Consider the following 16677-nt stretch of genomic DNA (forward strand, 5'->3'; position numbering starts at 1 on the left):
TTTTACATTTCTAGAATCCCCCCCCCAGGTTGAAACGTAGTAATAAACATAGTTGGCTAAAACTACAAGCTTTTGTCACGTATGGTTTATATATGGTGTCAGTTTGCTTTTGCCCCCAGTCTGGGCCTTCCACTGGTTCACCAACATGGGCAGTGTTTCAATTAGATGCTCGTACGGCTTAGGACTGAAAATTACAGCCCAAAGCTAGAAATGAAAGTTCAGCAAGCTGCCATTTTATCGTTAACAATCAGTTGGCTGTTGCACTATTACCCACTTCAAAGAGATCTACAAAACATGTGAAATCAACTACCTTTTTCCATGAAAACCACACCGCACACACCCCGCAATATACGTTCAATCAGGACTGACAAACCTATGCCGGCGGGTAATCACGCATGTGGGGGCCTTGTCTGGTCCGGTGCGGGGAGCGCAGGGTAGACCTCTGTAATACAGCTTACTCACATATCAGCCATTGTGTCGTTTAAAAGGATCTGTGAAATTAAAGAATCCTTTTACAAATGGCTCACGCTGGGCAACAAACATCGATTTGGCCCCCGCTGGTGCGACCACACGCTATGCGCTGTACTCGGAGCAGCAGTAAAGGTAAGTGTGGGAGCCATCAGTCATTGTCCCACCGGGCACTTACCCAGTTTGCCAGATGGCCAGTCAGGGCCTGCTCAGGCCATGTTGCCTTAGCAACGATAGGTGAGACACTCTGAAAGGACAGGATATGACAGGATTTCCTAGCTTACTGTTAAGGACATCAGGTTCTATAGCTATATCAGAAAAGTGCTAAGCACTGATTCAAACAGCTTGCTGACCATTGAAACTGTCCAAGGACAACTATAAGCTGCGATAGTGTATTGCAGCACTTGACAAACACTGCAGATCAACCCTTCGAGTGCCGGGGGGGGGGTCAGAACACATTTTTTTCCCCCCAGTGGAAGAATCGATGTTGTGGTGCTATAGTTACATTTAGGTGACAACCTTATAAACAGCTTACACTTTAACATGAAGAATTCAAGACAAGTTAAGCTATTCATAGATACATAGTGTGTGTGGCAAACAGTCATACCTGGGAACTCTCCCGGTATCACCCGGAGACTCTGGGAGACGTGCTGCTTCTCCGGGTCGCCACCTTTAGACTCTGCGTCACGGGAGTGGCATTGTGTCACCCCCTACTCCTAGCCCATTACCCCCTTAAACAGCCGTGTGTCCTGCGACATCAGCAGGAACCCCCACAGACGCCAGCAGGACTTTCTGCCCACAACCTGCAAGAGGAGGCTCTGGATAGCCGGAGTCATAAAGTTCCCAGGTATTCAAACAGTTAATCACACAGCGGTAAAGACAATACACTGCCCCCCCCAAAAAAAAATGTAACCTCCAATTATTTCCCCAAACAAAGGAAAGTGTAGAAGAAAAACAACCCAGGATGTCTCATCTCAGTTCACCCTATCGAGAAATTCCAAAGGTGATACAAGACGGCTGGCAGGTCCTCCAAGGACAAGTAGCGGTCAGTGATGTAACATAAGATGTGGGCCAGATAATTACCGTATTAGCATATATTGTAACATACTATAAGGGAACAACGATTTCACTCTTTCACAAGGACATGATACAATGCTTGCAGGGTAGGAGACTCCTCAGATGCCCATTTTTTTAAATAGAAGAATCAACTATATATATATAGTAGTAAGACAAGTCGGTATTATTATTAGAAATGACAGCATATATTGTATTAATTGTATAATATTAAGGCGAGTCGGTGTTATTATTAGAAATGGCTGCATATATTGTATTAATTGTATAATCATTTTGTGTGATCAGGAGGCACATAGCAGAGGTGGAGTGCAGATGAATAATGAGAAATATTGAGTTAATTGTGATGTATCATAATCCATATGTAATCTGATCAGCATATCAAATAACACATTTTAAATTCTTATCTTTATGATGACTTTATTTTCCTAAGAATTCACAGGATGATTGTCCACGTACCAGAAATCGAAAGCCCTCTGCGGACATAGACAGCAATAACAAGGGCGCCCTCTGCGGACATAGACGGCAATAACAAGGGCGCCCTCTGCGGACATAGACAGTAATAACAAGGGCGCCCTCTGCTGTTTGGTGCGTGAATTGACCCCTCAGCTTCACATTTCTGTTGTCACGTTTAGTAGCGTTCCAGTTGTCCATTTACTGGATTATTTTACATGTTGCTCTAATGTGTCAAAACAAGAAGGCAACGGGGGGGGGGGCGCAATGCTGATAACATCTGCGTTATACTTATACTGAAAATTTCAGCAAAACTTACGACTTTATCCATACGCGTATTAAGAGTCATTTCCCGCCAAGCTGTGCCTGTCTGCTAGTATGAGTTATGTCTGTTTATAGTACTGGAAACCGGGGAGTAACGAACGGGGATGCACGGAATGGGAATACAGAGACGAATCCAACTACTACTATGCTCATACCGGAAGAGGGCGCTCGGCTGGGTCACGTAACGTGACGTCATGTGACCCCGCGCTTCTAGCGCGCCATCTCACAGAGTTTGCGAGAGGGAGTGTTCCAAGGCCCAGGCGCCTCAGTGAGGTAATGTGCTTATGGGAGTTCTGCGAGAGTGATTTAGCTGTATATTTATCTATATATTTGTGTGTAATTAGTGAATTTGGGGATACTCTGTGTATAACTTTGTGTTTGTCAGGACGAGGCTGAGAGCAATAAGAGAGAGTTTGTTTCAGTGGGGCTGTGAGTGTTTCTATTTGTGTCAGGTGCATGAGGCAGAGTGCTGTGTGTGTTAGTGAGTATGGGTGCCACCGGTGCGAGTCAGGGGTGCCGGGGGCCACCGGTGCGAGTCAGGGGTGCCGCGGGCCTCCGGTGCGAGTCAGGGGTGCCGGGGGCCTCCGGTGCGAGTCAGGGGTGCCGGGGGCCTCCGGTGCGAGTCAGGGGTGCCGGGGGCCTCCGGTGCGAGTCAGGGGTGCCGGGGGCCTCCGGTGCGAGTCAGGGGTGCCGGGGGCCTCCGGTGCGAGTCAGGGGTGCCGGGGGCCTCCGGTGCGAGTCAGGGGTGCTGTCCCACTTATAACTGCACTAAGCTCAGCGGATCTGTCCTCTGAAGTAAAGTATACATTTCAGCCTGTATCAGTGGAACAGTCACTTTAATGTTGTCGTCACATTTATAGTCAATTGTGTTGCTTTGTGTAATTTTATTTGCCTTGTTAACGCTTGCTTTCATTGTAATTTCAGTCACCTCTGGACGATTCCTGCCTTGCAGCTTCCCCCATGTTCCATTTATAGCTTCTCGTTCCATAATAAATGTCGTTAGCCATGTTGAAGGAGAATGTTGGCAATGCTCGTATTTCACCCAATAAGTCAGACAATTTACAGCTGGAAGAGTTAAAAAGAGAGCTGGACCACTTAAAGAATGAGTTGGAAAATGGAAAAATCAAATTGCAGGAGTCCCGGAAAAAATACAACTCAGAACTGAAGCGCTGCAAAGAAACAGCAGAAAGGGATAAAAGGAAGTTACTGGACAACTCGAAGTCCAAGTGGGAGCAGCAGAAGATACACGAGCTTCAGCAGCTGAAGGACGCAGTGCTTCGAGAGCGGGAGGTAGAAATAAGGCAGCTGCTAAGATGGAAAGATGAGGAGTTGAAGGAACTTCAAGCATCTCTAGAGAGAGAACGTGACGTGGCGGTGCGGCAAGCCAGGGATCTACAAAAACAACTGGTGGATGAATTGTTAAGCAAGGGTTTCGTTGGGAAGTCCAGTCCCATAAAAAAAGAGGACAGTTCTTCAAGTGGGGGTGATTGCCAGTGTAAACTTCAAGATATTTTATCCAAAGTCAGGTGGGAATATGATGGGGAACAAGCTTCCTGTATACGGCACCTGAGAAAGGAGCTTGATGTAGAGAGAAGTCTCTTTCTAAAGTACATTTTGGCCAACTCCAAAAGCAATTACTCTGCAATTTTGAATAGGAAACCAAACTCATCGAATTGCGGACGGGTAAAATATGGACGCCACTCTCTTGGTAGCGCTGTTTCCAGAGCGTGGTCTGTAGAGGAAACATCCCAACCTGGAACTCCTGAAAGCCTTGACACCAGACGTTGGTCAGAAGAGATAACATCTTCTGAGACTGGGATAGCTGACTGCCTGTTGCCGCAAACGAGCTCACCCCAAAGTCCTGCTGAACAAGGGTGGTACAAGTACTCAGATAATGAACCCTTAGAAGCTTGTTCCCTACGCTTTCAGGAAGATACCTTCTCTGAGATGAGTATTTCGCTTACCGGGGCCAACAGCGACATAACTTCATGGAGGAGTTCCAGCAATGAGATGCATCAGCTTCATCTTAAGACAGATGATGAAAAGCAAGAGTCGTACGGGATGGAGAATAGGATCTGCAATCATCCGCAATCCTTTGGGACCCTAGAAAGCGATACTGATACTTTGCAGCAGTGGTCTGTAAGTTGCTGTTTTGATTTTTTTCATAATACTTTTTGCTGGAAATGTGTTTAATGTCATGGAAGCCAGGAGTCTTTAGCTGGGATCTCTGGCTATCGTGTTGATGGCCTTATCGGGTCCTCTAGAAATGAAGCATCGATATTCAGAGCCAATCAAAAGACGGCTCGGACAGGCATTCACCAGAACATGCATAGATATCATACTTTTATGGAAGCCCCCTGCTTAGAATGCAGCTAAGATACTTATTACCCTTTATTAAGCTCCAATAAATTACACAAAGATGTAAAATTAAATTTAATTGGAGCAGTTTAACACATATATAACAAATACCGTATTTGCTCGATTATAAGACGAGGTTTTTTTCAGAGCAAATGCTCTGAAAAATACCCCTCGTCTTCTAATCGGGGTCGTCTTCTAATCAGACCTCAAATAGAGGTCTGATTATGAGACTAAGATCCAGATCCCCCGCACCGCTGCAGGGGACCTGGATCCTTCTGTCTCCCCCCCATTTAACATCCACCACACACACACGCTTACCGGTTCTTCCTGCTGTATTGCCGGGACAGCGCGTTGACGCACCGGTGTGGGGAACTCTGATCTCTGACAGCCGGGGAAGGTATGCACGACGGATGCAGACAAACCCTCGCTGCCAACTCCACCTCCTTCCGGCTGCAGCGGAAGGAGACGTCAACCCGCTGCCCCGGCAGCAGGACATTGGAAGCACCGGTAAGTAAGTAAGTGTGTGTGTGTGTGTTAAATGGGGGCATAGGGCATTTCTGTAATGCCTTATACGCCACTATGTGCCACTCTGGCACTTAGGGTGTTAAAAGGCATATTATGGGGCAGAGTGGCATATAGGGAGGTATAAGGCATTTCAGGAGGCAGAGTGGCGTTAAGGGGGCATTTAATAGAGCACTCTCCCTCCTGAAATGCCTAATACCTCCCTATATGCCACTCTGCCCCATAATATGCCTTTTAACCCCCTAAATGCCAGAGTGGCATATAGGGGTATAAGGCATTTCTGGAGGCAGAGTGCTCTATACAATGCCTTTTAACTCCCTTAATGCCACTCTGCCTCCTGGAATGCCTTATACCTCCCTATATGCCACTCTGCCCCATAATATGCATTTTAACCCCCTAAATGCCAGAATCGGATATAGGGGTAAAAGGCATTTCTGGAGGCAGAGTGGCACATAGGGGGTCAAAAGGCATACCATGGGGCACAGTGGCATATAGAGGGTTAAAAGGCATATCATGGGCCACAGTGCCATATTGGTGTGGCAAGCCTGGGGGCAGATGTGCGTAACTGGGGGACAGGTTGGAAAATACAAGGAAATAAAAACCAAAAAAATAGTTTTCTCAATCATAGCTTTTATTAAAAAAAAAAAAATTACATGAATTAACATTTACTGGTAAAACTTTTTTCCTTTAGGGTCGTCTTTTTTTCAGGCTTTTTTTTTTTCCTAAGTTAATATTCAGATTTTGGGGGGTCGTCTTATAATCAGGGTCGTCTTATAATCGAGCAAATACGGTATACATTAATACATACAGACACATAACAAGCTGCCCGTAAACTTCCAGCCTTGGTACTTTAACACAAAGCTCCTGGTGGAAATGGGTTTATGAGGGCCCACTCAAGATCTTACAATCTAAAGGAATAGTATGGGTGACTGAAACAAGAGGCTGAGAGTAGCTCTGTTGTATCAGTAATTAGGGCTTGGTAAATAAGTGATTTCAGCATGCAAAATAGGATGTGTAAATAAAATGATCAGACGGGTGGGTGGGTGTGCTTGGTTACAGATGGTGGTCTGCAGAGGGCATGTAAAGGGGGAAAGAGAGCGATGAATAAGTGAAGCTTAGAAAAAGGGGTGGGGTTATGGCTGTAGCATGCCAGAGGGGGAGGGGATAAAGACAGAGCAATGCACACTCCCATTTGGCCAAAAAAAAGGAACAATCTCCCCCCAAATACATACTTGGTACATACATGAAAACATACATAATACAAAATATGACTTGGTAAACTTGTTTGCTGATCTGTCAAAGTCCAAATGAGGGTAAATTATTATTTTTTTTTTATTTTTTTATTTTTTTTTTATTATTGTTGCGAGGGCCTCTCTTCTGATGGCTTCAGATCTGAGCCATAGACGGAACCTGTCCTTCCACAACAGAGGTCCAACAGATCTAAAAAAAAGTTTCCTATAGGCTCCAGCTAATTGTCTGGGATTGTATTTTTGTTTCCCCCACATGCCAACCAAAAGTCTGGGGCAAGTGGGAAGATTTAAAACAAATGTGCACTTAACGCAAAACCCAGCACTGGCGTACCCCAGCACTGTATCACAACGTCGGCGTGCACCCAGTTGGAACATTAGCGGGAAAAAAACGATTATCAACTTTGTCAAATTTGTGCATAAATGCTGGTAATTCCATGGGATTCACTTTGTTTTTCTTGCTGCTGTATTTGCCTTCCCTTTCTGCTGAGACTAATAGCACAATTAGTGATATGTTGGCATATAGCGGTAAATTATATGTTTTACAGGGAAAGCTATTTTTAACGTATAATGAGGCTGGCTTGCAGATGAAGTTCATGCAACAAGAGTATGCTGAGTATATAAAGTCAAATGGGTGAATGTTGCTTATTGTACACGGTGCCTACGGGATGAAAGTACTTGGTATAGCCAGGGCATGCAGTTAATACTTTGCTTTATTTGACTTTTTTTAGATTTTCTAAAACACAGTTTACATTTTAATCATTTATGCTGTATGGGCGGCAAAGTGGATCCAACCACATATTCCAGCCTTCTCCTTCCTCCTCAGTATACATTTTGTTAAAGTACATAAAGAATTGCGCTTTATGCCTTGTTTTTGCACTTTAGGCTCGCCGTCTATGTATGTTAAAATCCCTCTTATTAAGGGATCGTGGCATAGAGCGAACAGCCTGATATAGCTGCCAGCTACCTTGGCAACAGTATTAGAAGAAAATGTGTCTGTGTGGTGGCAGCTGATCTCCATTTAGATACCATGCAGGGATCAGACATTGTGATGAAATAATAATAATAAAAAATACATTTAAAAAAATCTCAGAACGCTAACATTTTATTTAAGTACAATTATTAAAATAAAAGTAGGCAGATACGAGTTGTAGGCCACAAAAGCTTATTAGTGATGGGGGGTTATGAGAGTTGTAGTCAAGAGTACCAGAAGTGCATAAAGGTTATCATTCTTAGATTATATATATAATATGCGCACATTTACTATGGTGCCATACCTTTTCAGAAATAAACTGGGCTTTTTAGCTTATATGGAAAAAAATAGTGCGAAAAACATTCATTTAAAAAAACCCTTTGCATTAGTGAACTTTTATCATGTTATGTGATGTCTCAAACTAGAGATCTGTGAATTGCTTAACTTGTCCTAAAATGTGTATTCCCTGGGTAAAGTGTAAACTGTTTTTCCGTTATACACACACAAATACTGTGTGTGTGTGTGTGTATATATATATCATATATATCATATATATATATATATATATATACAAACACACACATGTATAATCAGGAGTCAGACAAAAAATGTAGGCACCAAATAATGTTTTTATTTTCCTTTAAAACACAGCTTTCATCAGTGCTGCACCACTTTTTACTGTACTGCAGTTAACCCTTTCACAACAGCGGGTATTTAACACCAGAAAGACTCATGCTTGTATGTTTAACCATTATTCTTATTCTTACTCTTACACATTAACACCATAAAGTAACAGACAGGCTAATGTGCTTTCTGCTCTGTTTTTCCCCTACTTTGTGTAACTTTGGATGTCTTGATGTTGCTGACAAATCCTCAAGCTACACCTGCAGTGCTAATAAGGTTTTATGCAACACGGACACTTATGACATTTTTCAAAAGCCTCCAGCTCTTTATAATGAAGACAAATGAAGCAAGAAAGAGAGCCCTGTCTGAAATACTACTTCTTGGCATACAAATAGAAGCCATTACAGCTCCCACTGACCATTAGAATTCTGATGCAGTCTAGGTATTGCTCCATTAAGCTCTGTCAGTGTCTCTGCCTCAATCTCACGCTCTTTCGCTCATTTTCAATGTTTCTGTATTTCCACAGAGATATCGGAAACAAATCAATGAGGGTAGGGATTTCTCACACCTGGAGCAAAAATGCGATGTTTCTGGCCACGTCGCGGGATAAAACCTCTCGTAATTTTATTCACGATAATGAATGTACTTGATCGTATCGTACAATCTAGGCTTGGTCCAGCATGATTGCTGTAAAGCGCAGTGTATATCGCGATGTAATGACGATTTCCCTGTGGAAGCGAGAGCCGTCGCTGTCTGGTTGCAGCAGGTGATGTGACTGGAAGGCAGATGAGATGCGGGGAGGGGATGTCTGGCCGGATGCTGCGAGTATTGGGACCACGTACCTGGGGATGTTTGTTTTTATTATGTGTGATGGTGACTTATGTTCACCTTCTAAATACAGGAATTCATGGTTTATTTTTGTATATATGTATATCAAACTGATATATATGTGTATATATATGTGTATATGTGTATATGTATATATATATGTATGTTATCGCATACAGCTGTATCTGAATAAAACATCTAATATGCGCAACTAGCATTGAGCTGTATGTTTTGTAATTATTGGGTTTTAAATATGGTTTTTGTACACGTCTATAATGAATATTATTAAAAGAACACCTAGCTGTGATATTGTTTACTGTTTTTGGCCGGGGGGGCAATGCCTTGCGAGGGGCCATTTAAGAATTGTCTGTGTTGCAGCACCCTAACCTTTTATCATTAGGCAGCAAACACTCCATTCCAGCACAGTTTCTATGGCAACCATCTGTCTCTCTTTTCATTGGTTGCCTAGCGCAAGCTATACGGATCTGGTAGGTTTAACTCCTCTATTAATATTGATGACTTCTGAAGCTAGCAGAGGTAGAATGAATTTAACTTTAAGCAGAACACCATCTCTTCCCTAATCCGGATGGCTCATGAGGGCTGATGGGGCCTTTAGACAGTAACTAATCGTAACGACGACAGTCCTGTGACTCAGGGAACGCTGCAGACATACTATGCTGTTTCCACACGTAGAACCAGGATCTTATATTGTCTCCCACTCAGACTGGTTGCCGGATGTGTTTGAAATATGTTCTGCGGGGAAGCTCGGAGAAAGATTCCACATTCTCTGCCCGAGCGAAGCGTGACAGCCCAGCAGTCTTCTATCTCATGAATATGCGGTGTCTTTTTGGGATTTTTTTTCGCTGCGCCAAAATCCACGCTCTCGGCAGTCAAGAAAACATTGATTTTATGATATTTTAATTTCCCTTCAATGGAATCCAAACCGCAGGATGCTTCGTATGAGAGCTGATGGCTAGCATCATGAGCAGAGCTAGAGACGGCTCAGACGAGCCATGGGTCTTGGAGGAAGCGGCAAGATGCAGTCTCCTGCGCAAACCTCTGTCGACGGGTGCTGTCCAAAGCCAGGAGAATGACTCTGCTTCTCCCAAGGAATTACCCAGCCATGTATTTCGTCGTGTCATGGCCCATTCCCCACCAGAGTTGGACGTAGAGCCTCCTGTGGTACAGGTGCTACAATGTGCCCATCCAGTGAACCATTTAACGGATATTGGAGATTCTGGGCTCGCGTTTAAGTTGTCCATGCTTTCAAGGAGAGATTTGTTGGTGGACCCCACAAGCTCCCCAGTGGATATCCCCAAGGATATAACATGGGTTGAAGAACACGCAGGAGATCTTCCTGCCGTCCCTGCGAGCTTTGAGCTTCCCGTTACAAAGTTATCAAGGACTAAGCTGCAGGGTATTAAATGTGTTTCCGTGCCAACAGATAATCAGGAAGTGCCAGTCTGCCCTCAAGAAAATGAGATTAGGTCTCATACTGCTGAACAGCTGCTGAAAACCTTACACGCGGTGTGCGAGCAGGACGACAAATGTGTAGCAATTAATACGGTAAGAAGCGATACGTTATCCTTACATTAAATAATATAGTTCTCTACAATGTGTGTCTGCACCGGCGGCCACGCATCAGCACCACGGACAGCTCAGCAATAAGTTGCTTAACATCTTCCAGCCTGCTATTCTCTAGGAGAAGACACGTTTACGTTTCCCAGAGGAACATGCTAATCTTCATTGGGGTTATTTATCGCGTCTGTATTCTGTGCAGTTCTACCTATGGGTAAAACCTGTTCCGTTCCACCCTTTTTATCGTGTTTGTTAGAGAAGATCCGTATAATGTCTAGATCGCGAAATACTGGAATGCATCTGTGAATACGAGAGTACGTGATCCCGACTGCTTACTACAGATTGCATTTAATATTCAGTTACATGTGAAATCCTTTGGCGAAACCGACATCATGTAGCTGTAAATCTTTAGGTAACACGTCGTTACATCATGCCTATTACAAATACGATGCGTACGGTTCATTATAGTTTAGGTTTTAGGTAATTAAAATATATTTTGGGTAATATGGAAGCATGCTGTATCATCTTTATCTGGTGCTGTCTACCGTTCCAGCTGTTTGGTCCTGATATCGCCAGTGATTCTGTCATCGCTTTATTTCTGTTTTAGTCGTCTTATTTGGGCTAAACGTGTGTGTGTGTATATATATATATATATCACACAGTAATGTCAGTGAATGCAAAATTATTTTATTTAGAAGCTTTTTTTATTCTCTGTGTTTAATAATGTAGCCGTTTGTCGAGCGGTTTAACGCATGAGTTCAGGCCCTGTTATCTGGGTAGGATATTTATTTCTTGCGGTGATTCTTATTGGAATTCTTCCGCCCCATAAGTTAGTTTAGTTCAGTCTGTAACAACCTTTGTTTCATAAATATCAGTTAAATACATTTAACCCCCGGTATAATGCATGCCCTAGCCAAAGTAATAGTCAAGTGCTTTGTATGTTCCAGTTTATAATGGGGGAGGTTAATGGTAATGAGTTGGCTGGTACCACAGGCCAAACTTTTGTTTAAATGAGTTTGAGCCCAAATGACCTATTCTGATTCTCTGCTTGTCCGGATACCAGACTCTACATCCTTTAAATAGATCTTCCCGCTAGAATAAGTTTCATCTGAGTGCAAAATATCTGTTGCTGGTCTTTATTTTAAATGGAAGCCGAGATGATCGATCAGCGTTTACAGTCCTAGTTTGGTTCATAGTGAACGGTGAAACGTGGCTACTAGCACCGAGTACTTTACATCAGGAAAACCAGGCGGGAGGAATGGCTCTTATTTGCCGTCTAATTCCACGTGTAACAAACAGAACGCTTGGCGCGGTTTCCTTTGGGTGACTTTGAAAGTCTTTTCTCTTTTGATGTAGTTGTTGCAGAGCTAGAATGCCTGTTTCTGAGTATGGGATTCGGCCGGTTTTGTTTGTTGTCGATGAATGCACCGCTATCCAAAATATTTAATTGTTGGCCAAGACCCAAAAGCAGTGATGTTTTCTGCGTTTTGGGCACTTTGTCTCCTGTATAGTAAGCTGTGTGAATTGCCGCCCAATGAGTATTTTCTCTTCCCTTTTTTACATCTTTATTAAATAAAATCTATCACAGCGGGTTGCCAAGCCTTGGGAAAGTCTCCTTATTTTTCCGTTCTGCTCATTTTGTCTTTAAAACATGGACTAATGTACATCCTCCTGTCTGTATGCATTAAATGCATCTCATCTGTGCAACAGTAATCACAGTAACCATAGCGATTTGTACTCGTAAATATACCAGAACGGCGCATCTTTTATTTTTTTCTTCTGTAACTAATCTTGTCTGAGTTTTTTTTTTTTTTTTTTTTTTTTTTTTTTTTTAAATTATTTGTCACCAAATTGCTACCAATTAGAACATACTTTTTTTTTCTTGGTGCTGCACTTTGATTTATTAAATGCCAATCATACAAACATGTTTGCTTTCCCTGCGGTGTGAAATCCGTTCTATTATTTCCTGGGCCGTACAGTTCTTTCAGTATTACACGCCAGACGTATTGGCCTTCAGGGAACAGAGCAAGGAATGCAATGGACACCGCAGTGTTTAATAAATAGGAAAGCGGCTTCATTATCAGTAAATATTTTATGAGAGCCGCTCAGTGTTGTCGGTCTGGAGTTTCACGGTCCCTGTGGATTTCCGCCTTAACAGAACGACTCCTTCAAGCCGTTTATTTTGTTTTAATCTCACACAAATCAAGAAGGCCTGTGTGTTCCTTGACAGATAATGTAATTTCCTTTGTTATTACTCTGCTGTAGGTTTATAACGCATTGGTCCATGTACAAAATTCACAGGGTGGCATATATGGAATTCATAGAAAGATGGTGTTGTGGCTGGGGGGCTTATTCACCCTTAAAGTGGGGCTTTGCAGCTGCGTCAAACATTTTCTGAGTGGTCATCTACTTCAAAGAACGTAGATGTGTGGCCCCTGTGGCCACCCTACCTTACTCTGCCCAGCATAATACACATGGTATCTAACACATATTTTAAGAGCCCCCCCACCTTCATAATGGTCTAAACGTTTACCAACCTGCTCAAAGCAACCATTCACCAGCGCTTCTCCCATTGAGATGGGGAGCGCTTTTCCGGGAGACCCGCTGGAACTCTTGCGCAAGCCGCGTGTACTTTTATTTTTTATAGTTTTCTTTTAAGGTTGTAATCCTCCGTTTTATGTTTGGGAATCCGGAAGCAAAATCTTTGTACTAAAAATGCGCCAGCGGCGGAAAATGATAATCGCTGCGCGCTATTTCACAAGATGCGGGGCTCGGGTTTCTGTAATCAAACTGCTGGATCATTGGAATCTGTAATAAATGTAATTTAGGGAACATTCCACTTTATTATTCTGGCATGTATACATTTCAGTATATCATCCGGGGCATTATAGAAACGGCGGTGCGAGCTGATGTTACATTATCCTAATTAATCCAGCGGAGGACTGCCAGATGTGCCTTAACGTAGAACGCACTTCATAGTCATTTTATCTGCTCTTAATATAAAGGGAAATCTACTCTGGTAGATATAGATATATATATATCTATATATATCTATATATATATCTATATATATATCTATATATATCTGTGTGTTTTTAATATTTATTATGTACACAGACATTTGCAGCCAAAAGGTTCTAATCTGCCATCAAATTCTATGTAAAAATCAAGGAAAACCCATAATGGAGCCCAGCACTGTAAAGCATCCATCTCTTCTTTATTTGCTGTTATCAGATTATTCAAGTTGACAGGTGCCGATCCTTATATCATACCTACCTAATTTTAATTCTAGTCTGAGAGGTAATTAACTGCAGGGCAAACTAATTAAGCGTTGTCTGTTTTTTGACTGAGGTACATAAAGTAATGTTCATAGTTTCCTTACCTGGATAATCTACTCTGTATGTTAATGAATCGGGGAATGGGCCCAATATGTAATAAAGAATTATCATGCAGATTTTTGTTTCCTATTCTTTAACACACAGAGCTGCCGGTAGTTCCCCCGGAATTAAATTACTTTACAGATGTGCTTGAGACGTGCAGTTCATTGTGGATACTGCTAATAAAAATCCACATAAGTATTTTCATGCTGAGGTATGTAGTGCATTCGGTTTTGTACCGATCTAATGAAATTTGCAAATTTTGTCAATTCATGCAAATCTCTGAACACGAGGAGGGACCCTCAAGGAAACAAAAATGAAGCAAAGGTCTCAGTTTGACTTGTTTTTTTACTCTCCCTCATGCGCTCACTCTCTCCCTCCCTACTTTCTGACCGCTTCCATGTCCCGTCACCTTTCCGTGCAGCTCTACTTCTTATCTTGCATTTTCTTGGTCTTCTTTCTTCTTTCTTTTTGGAGAAAAGGTGTAGAGGCTGTCCCCGTGGGCCCCCCCCCCCGCCCCCTAGTTTGCAGACGTCCACAGAAAGACCTGGATATTATGACTCCGTGGATAAAGAGAGCTGCAGAAACGTTTCTCTTTTTCTGGGAATCTGTCTTCATTATTCTGACCTCCCAGTGAACTTCGGCAAAAGGTGTCGATGTGGGCAGTTGAGATCATTTCAGCACCTATCTCTCTCTCTCTCTCTATCTCTATCATCTCTATTATTCTGGCCTCTCTGTGGACTTCTTCAAAAGGGCAGAGCTGCGGGGATAGCCTTGCCGCCAATCCGCCTTTTTGGGGACGTTCACCAGGAGCCCGTGTCCAGTCGTCAACAGAGAAAGGACAAAGAAAGAAGACAGGAGAAGCGGAACGGATGTAACCCTTTCAATGTTAGGATTTGGTGACTTGACAAATGTGGTGATAACTGCCCCCCCCCCCCATCAAGAAGGAAGTGCCCACGATTGCGCTACATTTACTCGGTCGGTCAGGGTAGAAAAAATATTGTCACTTAAACCAATTGTTTCTTCAGTCAAATAACTCTAGTTTTTTTTTCTTTTCAAAAACATGCATAGACAACGTAAAAATATGTCTAACAGGCTCCTTTGTATCTTCTCCGGGAAGATTGTCGTATAGATTAATGGTGGCAGCCAGGGGCAAGCAGTGTTGATTTGTATTGGATCTGAACATGAGTCCAGAGTTCTAGGTGACCATCATACAGAACTACTAACGCAATGCGACAGTAACAGTAACCAGAAATGCTTTCCAGGGAAGCCTGGTCTAGGTAGGCAGCCGTCTTCATATAGCAACCCGATAAGGGTGTGAAGGTGGCATTTGCGGGTACATTATGCCTCTTTCCAGTCTTTTGTAGTGTACCTCGTTTTCTCACTGTGACCGTCACATCCTCGCGTGACCAGTCCATTTGGATAGAACGGATCCCGAATTCATGGTCTGACATTTTGGATCTCCTTGCAGACTTAAATCAAGGTCTACGCCGTGTGTGTGGAAGCATCGATATTGCCATGCGCTATGGCAAGCCCTAAAGAGACCCCAGGTTGTTTTGTGGTGGTCGTAATATTTGTAGGCCCGCTTCCATGATAATATAATCTTTTCCCCCCTTTCACCTGTTTTGCCGTGTCATGTGGTGTTCACTAATGCTGCTCCCCAGTTGTGTTATTCTGTGTAATAACACGACTGCAAGCAAAGATTGTGAGCCCTCCCTTATGTTTCTTATTTTCCTTTTGTTATTTTGTGTATAATCAATGTTTGCAGAATAAAAACAAATGTTTTGTTAATATTCTTCTTATGGCTTAAATACCTGTAATAGAAAAGTAAGGACTGGTATAGATTAATTGCTTTAATGTCTTGTGCAGAATGGAAGCGACCCCCCTCAATCCAAACAAGATGCCGAATTGCTAAATACATTGCAGGTTTTGGAGCAACGCTATAACGATTTAAAAGCGGAAAATATCTTATTGGTGAGTCTGTTTTTCTTTTACCTCGTGACAAATTATTATTTTACATAAGACTAGTGTCCATTCAGGCATGTGCTAACCATGTCATTTGAGTTTTTTAAGCACAAAAAACTTCTTATATTTGTGCGTTTTAGTCTTTACTGCACTTGCTGAAAGTTTGTGCCGCCCCTCCGTACGCGAAAACTGAAATTCCCCCGAGTAACACAATCCTTATAATACTTGGATATGTTTCAGTTGCTGATCTGACAAGTTTGCTGACCTATTTTCTCTCCAACGTTGCAGAGAAAGAACATTTTTCCAGAAACAGAAGAGAAGGTGAAAAGGCTGAAAAGGAAGAATGCAGAGCTAGCAGTCGTAGCCAAACGCTTAGAGGAGAGAGCCCAAAGGCTCCAAGAAGCAAATCTAAAAATGGTGCCTGGCTCCAAATCCAGCTATAATCGTATATTTCATCAGGCAAACCGTGAAACAGAAGTTTTTGTTAATTATGATTTGCTTTGAATTACAGGTTAACACTCCAATACATCTAAAAGGAACAAACTTGGAGCTCTGTAAAAAGGCATTTGCACGCCAGCGCGCACGGGACATGAGCGAACAGGCCAGCGCTCTTTTGGCTAAAGATAAACAAATCGAAACATTAAAACAAGAATGCCACCAACTGCAGGCCAAGCTTTCGGCCGGGAAGGTAAGAGCAAATGTTTTGGGTGCTGGATAGTTTTATACCGGAGTTCTAAATCACATAAACTTTACATTATGCATTAACAAGAACCAATATATTTTAGGAGTCTTGTTATAAAAGTGCTGTACATTTGCATACATCATGTTCCGATTTAACTTCATAAAATGGTAATGATTTTAATTAAGGTGGCTGTAGTAACATTTTTGC

The 16677-nt window shown here is 42.6% G+C and overlaps 1 protein-coding gene across 1 annotated transcript in view; it reads left to right on the forward strand.

Annotated features, from left to right (window-relative positions):
* The first annotated feature begins 3320 nt into the window (after window positions 1-3320).
* TSPOAP1 (TSPO associated protein 1) overlaps window positions 3321-16677 on the forward strand; it is a 50410-nt gene continuing 37053 nt past the window's right edge. Inside the window, exons 1-5 of the mRNA XM_053455869.1 lie at window positions 3321-4455; window positions 9835-10434; window positions 15693-15797; window positions 16077-16205; window positions 16300-16476. Of these exons, the coding sequence (XP_053311844.1) occupies window positions 3322-4455; window positions 9835-10434; window positions 15693-15797; window positions 16077-16205; window positions 16300-16476 (2145 nt within the window). The 5' untranslated portion in view covers window position 3321. The remainder of the gene's footprint in view (window positions 4456-9834; window positions 10435-15692; window positions 15798-16076; window positions 16206-16299; window positions 16477-16677) is intronic.

This window comes from Spea bombifrons, chromosome 2, assembly GCF_027358695.1.
Source record: "Spea bombifrons isolate aSpeBom1 chromosome 2, aSpeBom1.2.pri, whole genome shotgun sequence".
Classification (NCBI taxonomy): Eukaryota; Metazoa; Chordata; class Amphibia; order Anura; family Pelobatidae; genus Spea; species Spea bombifrons.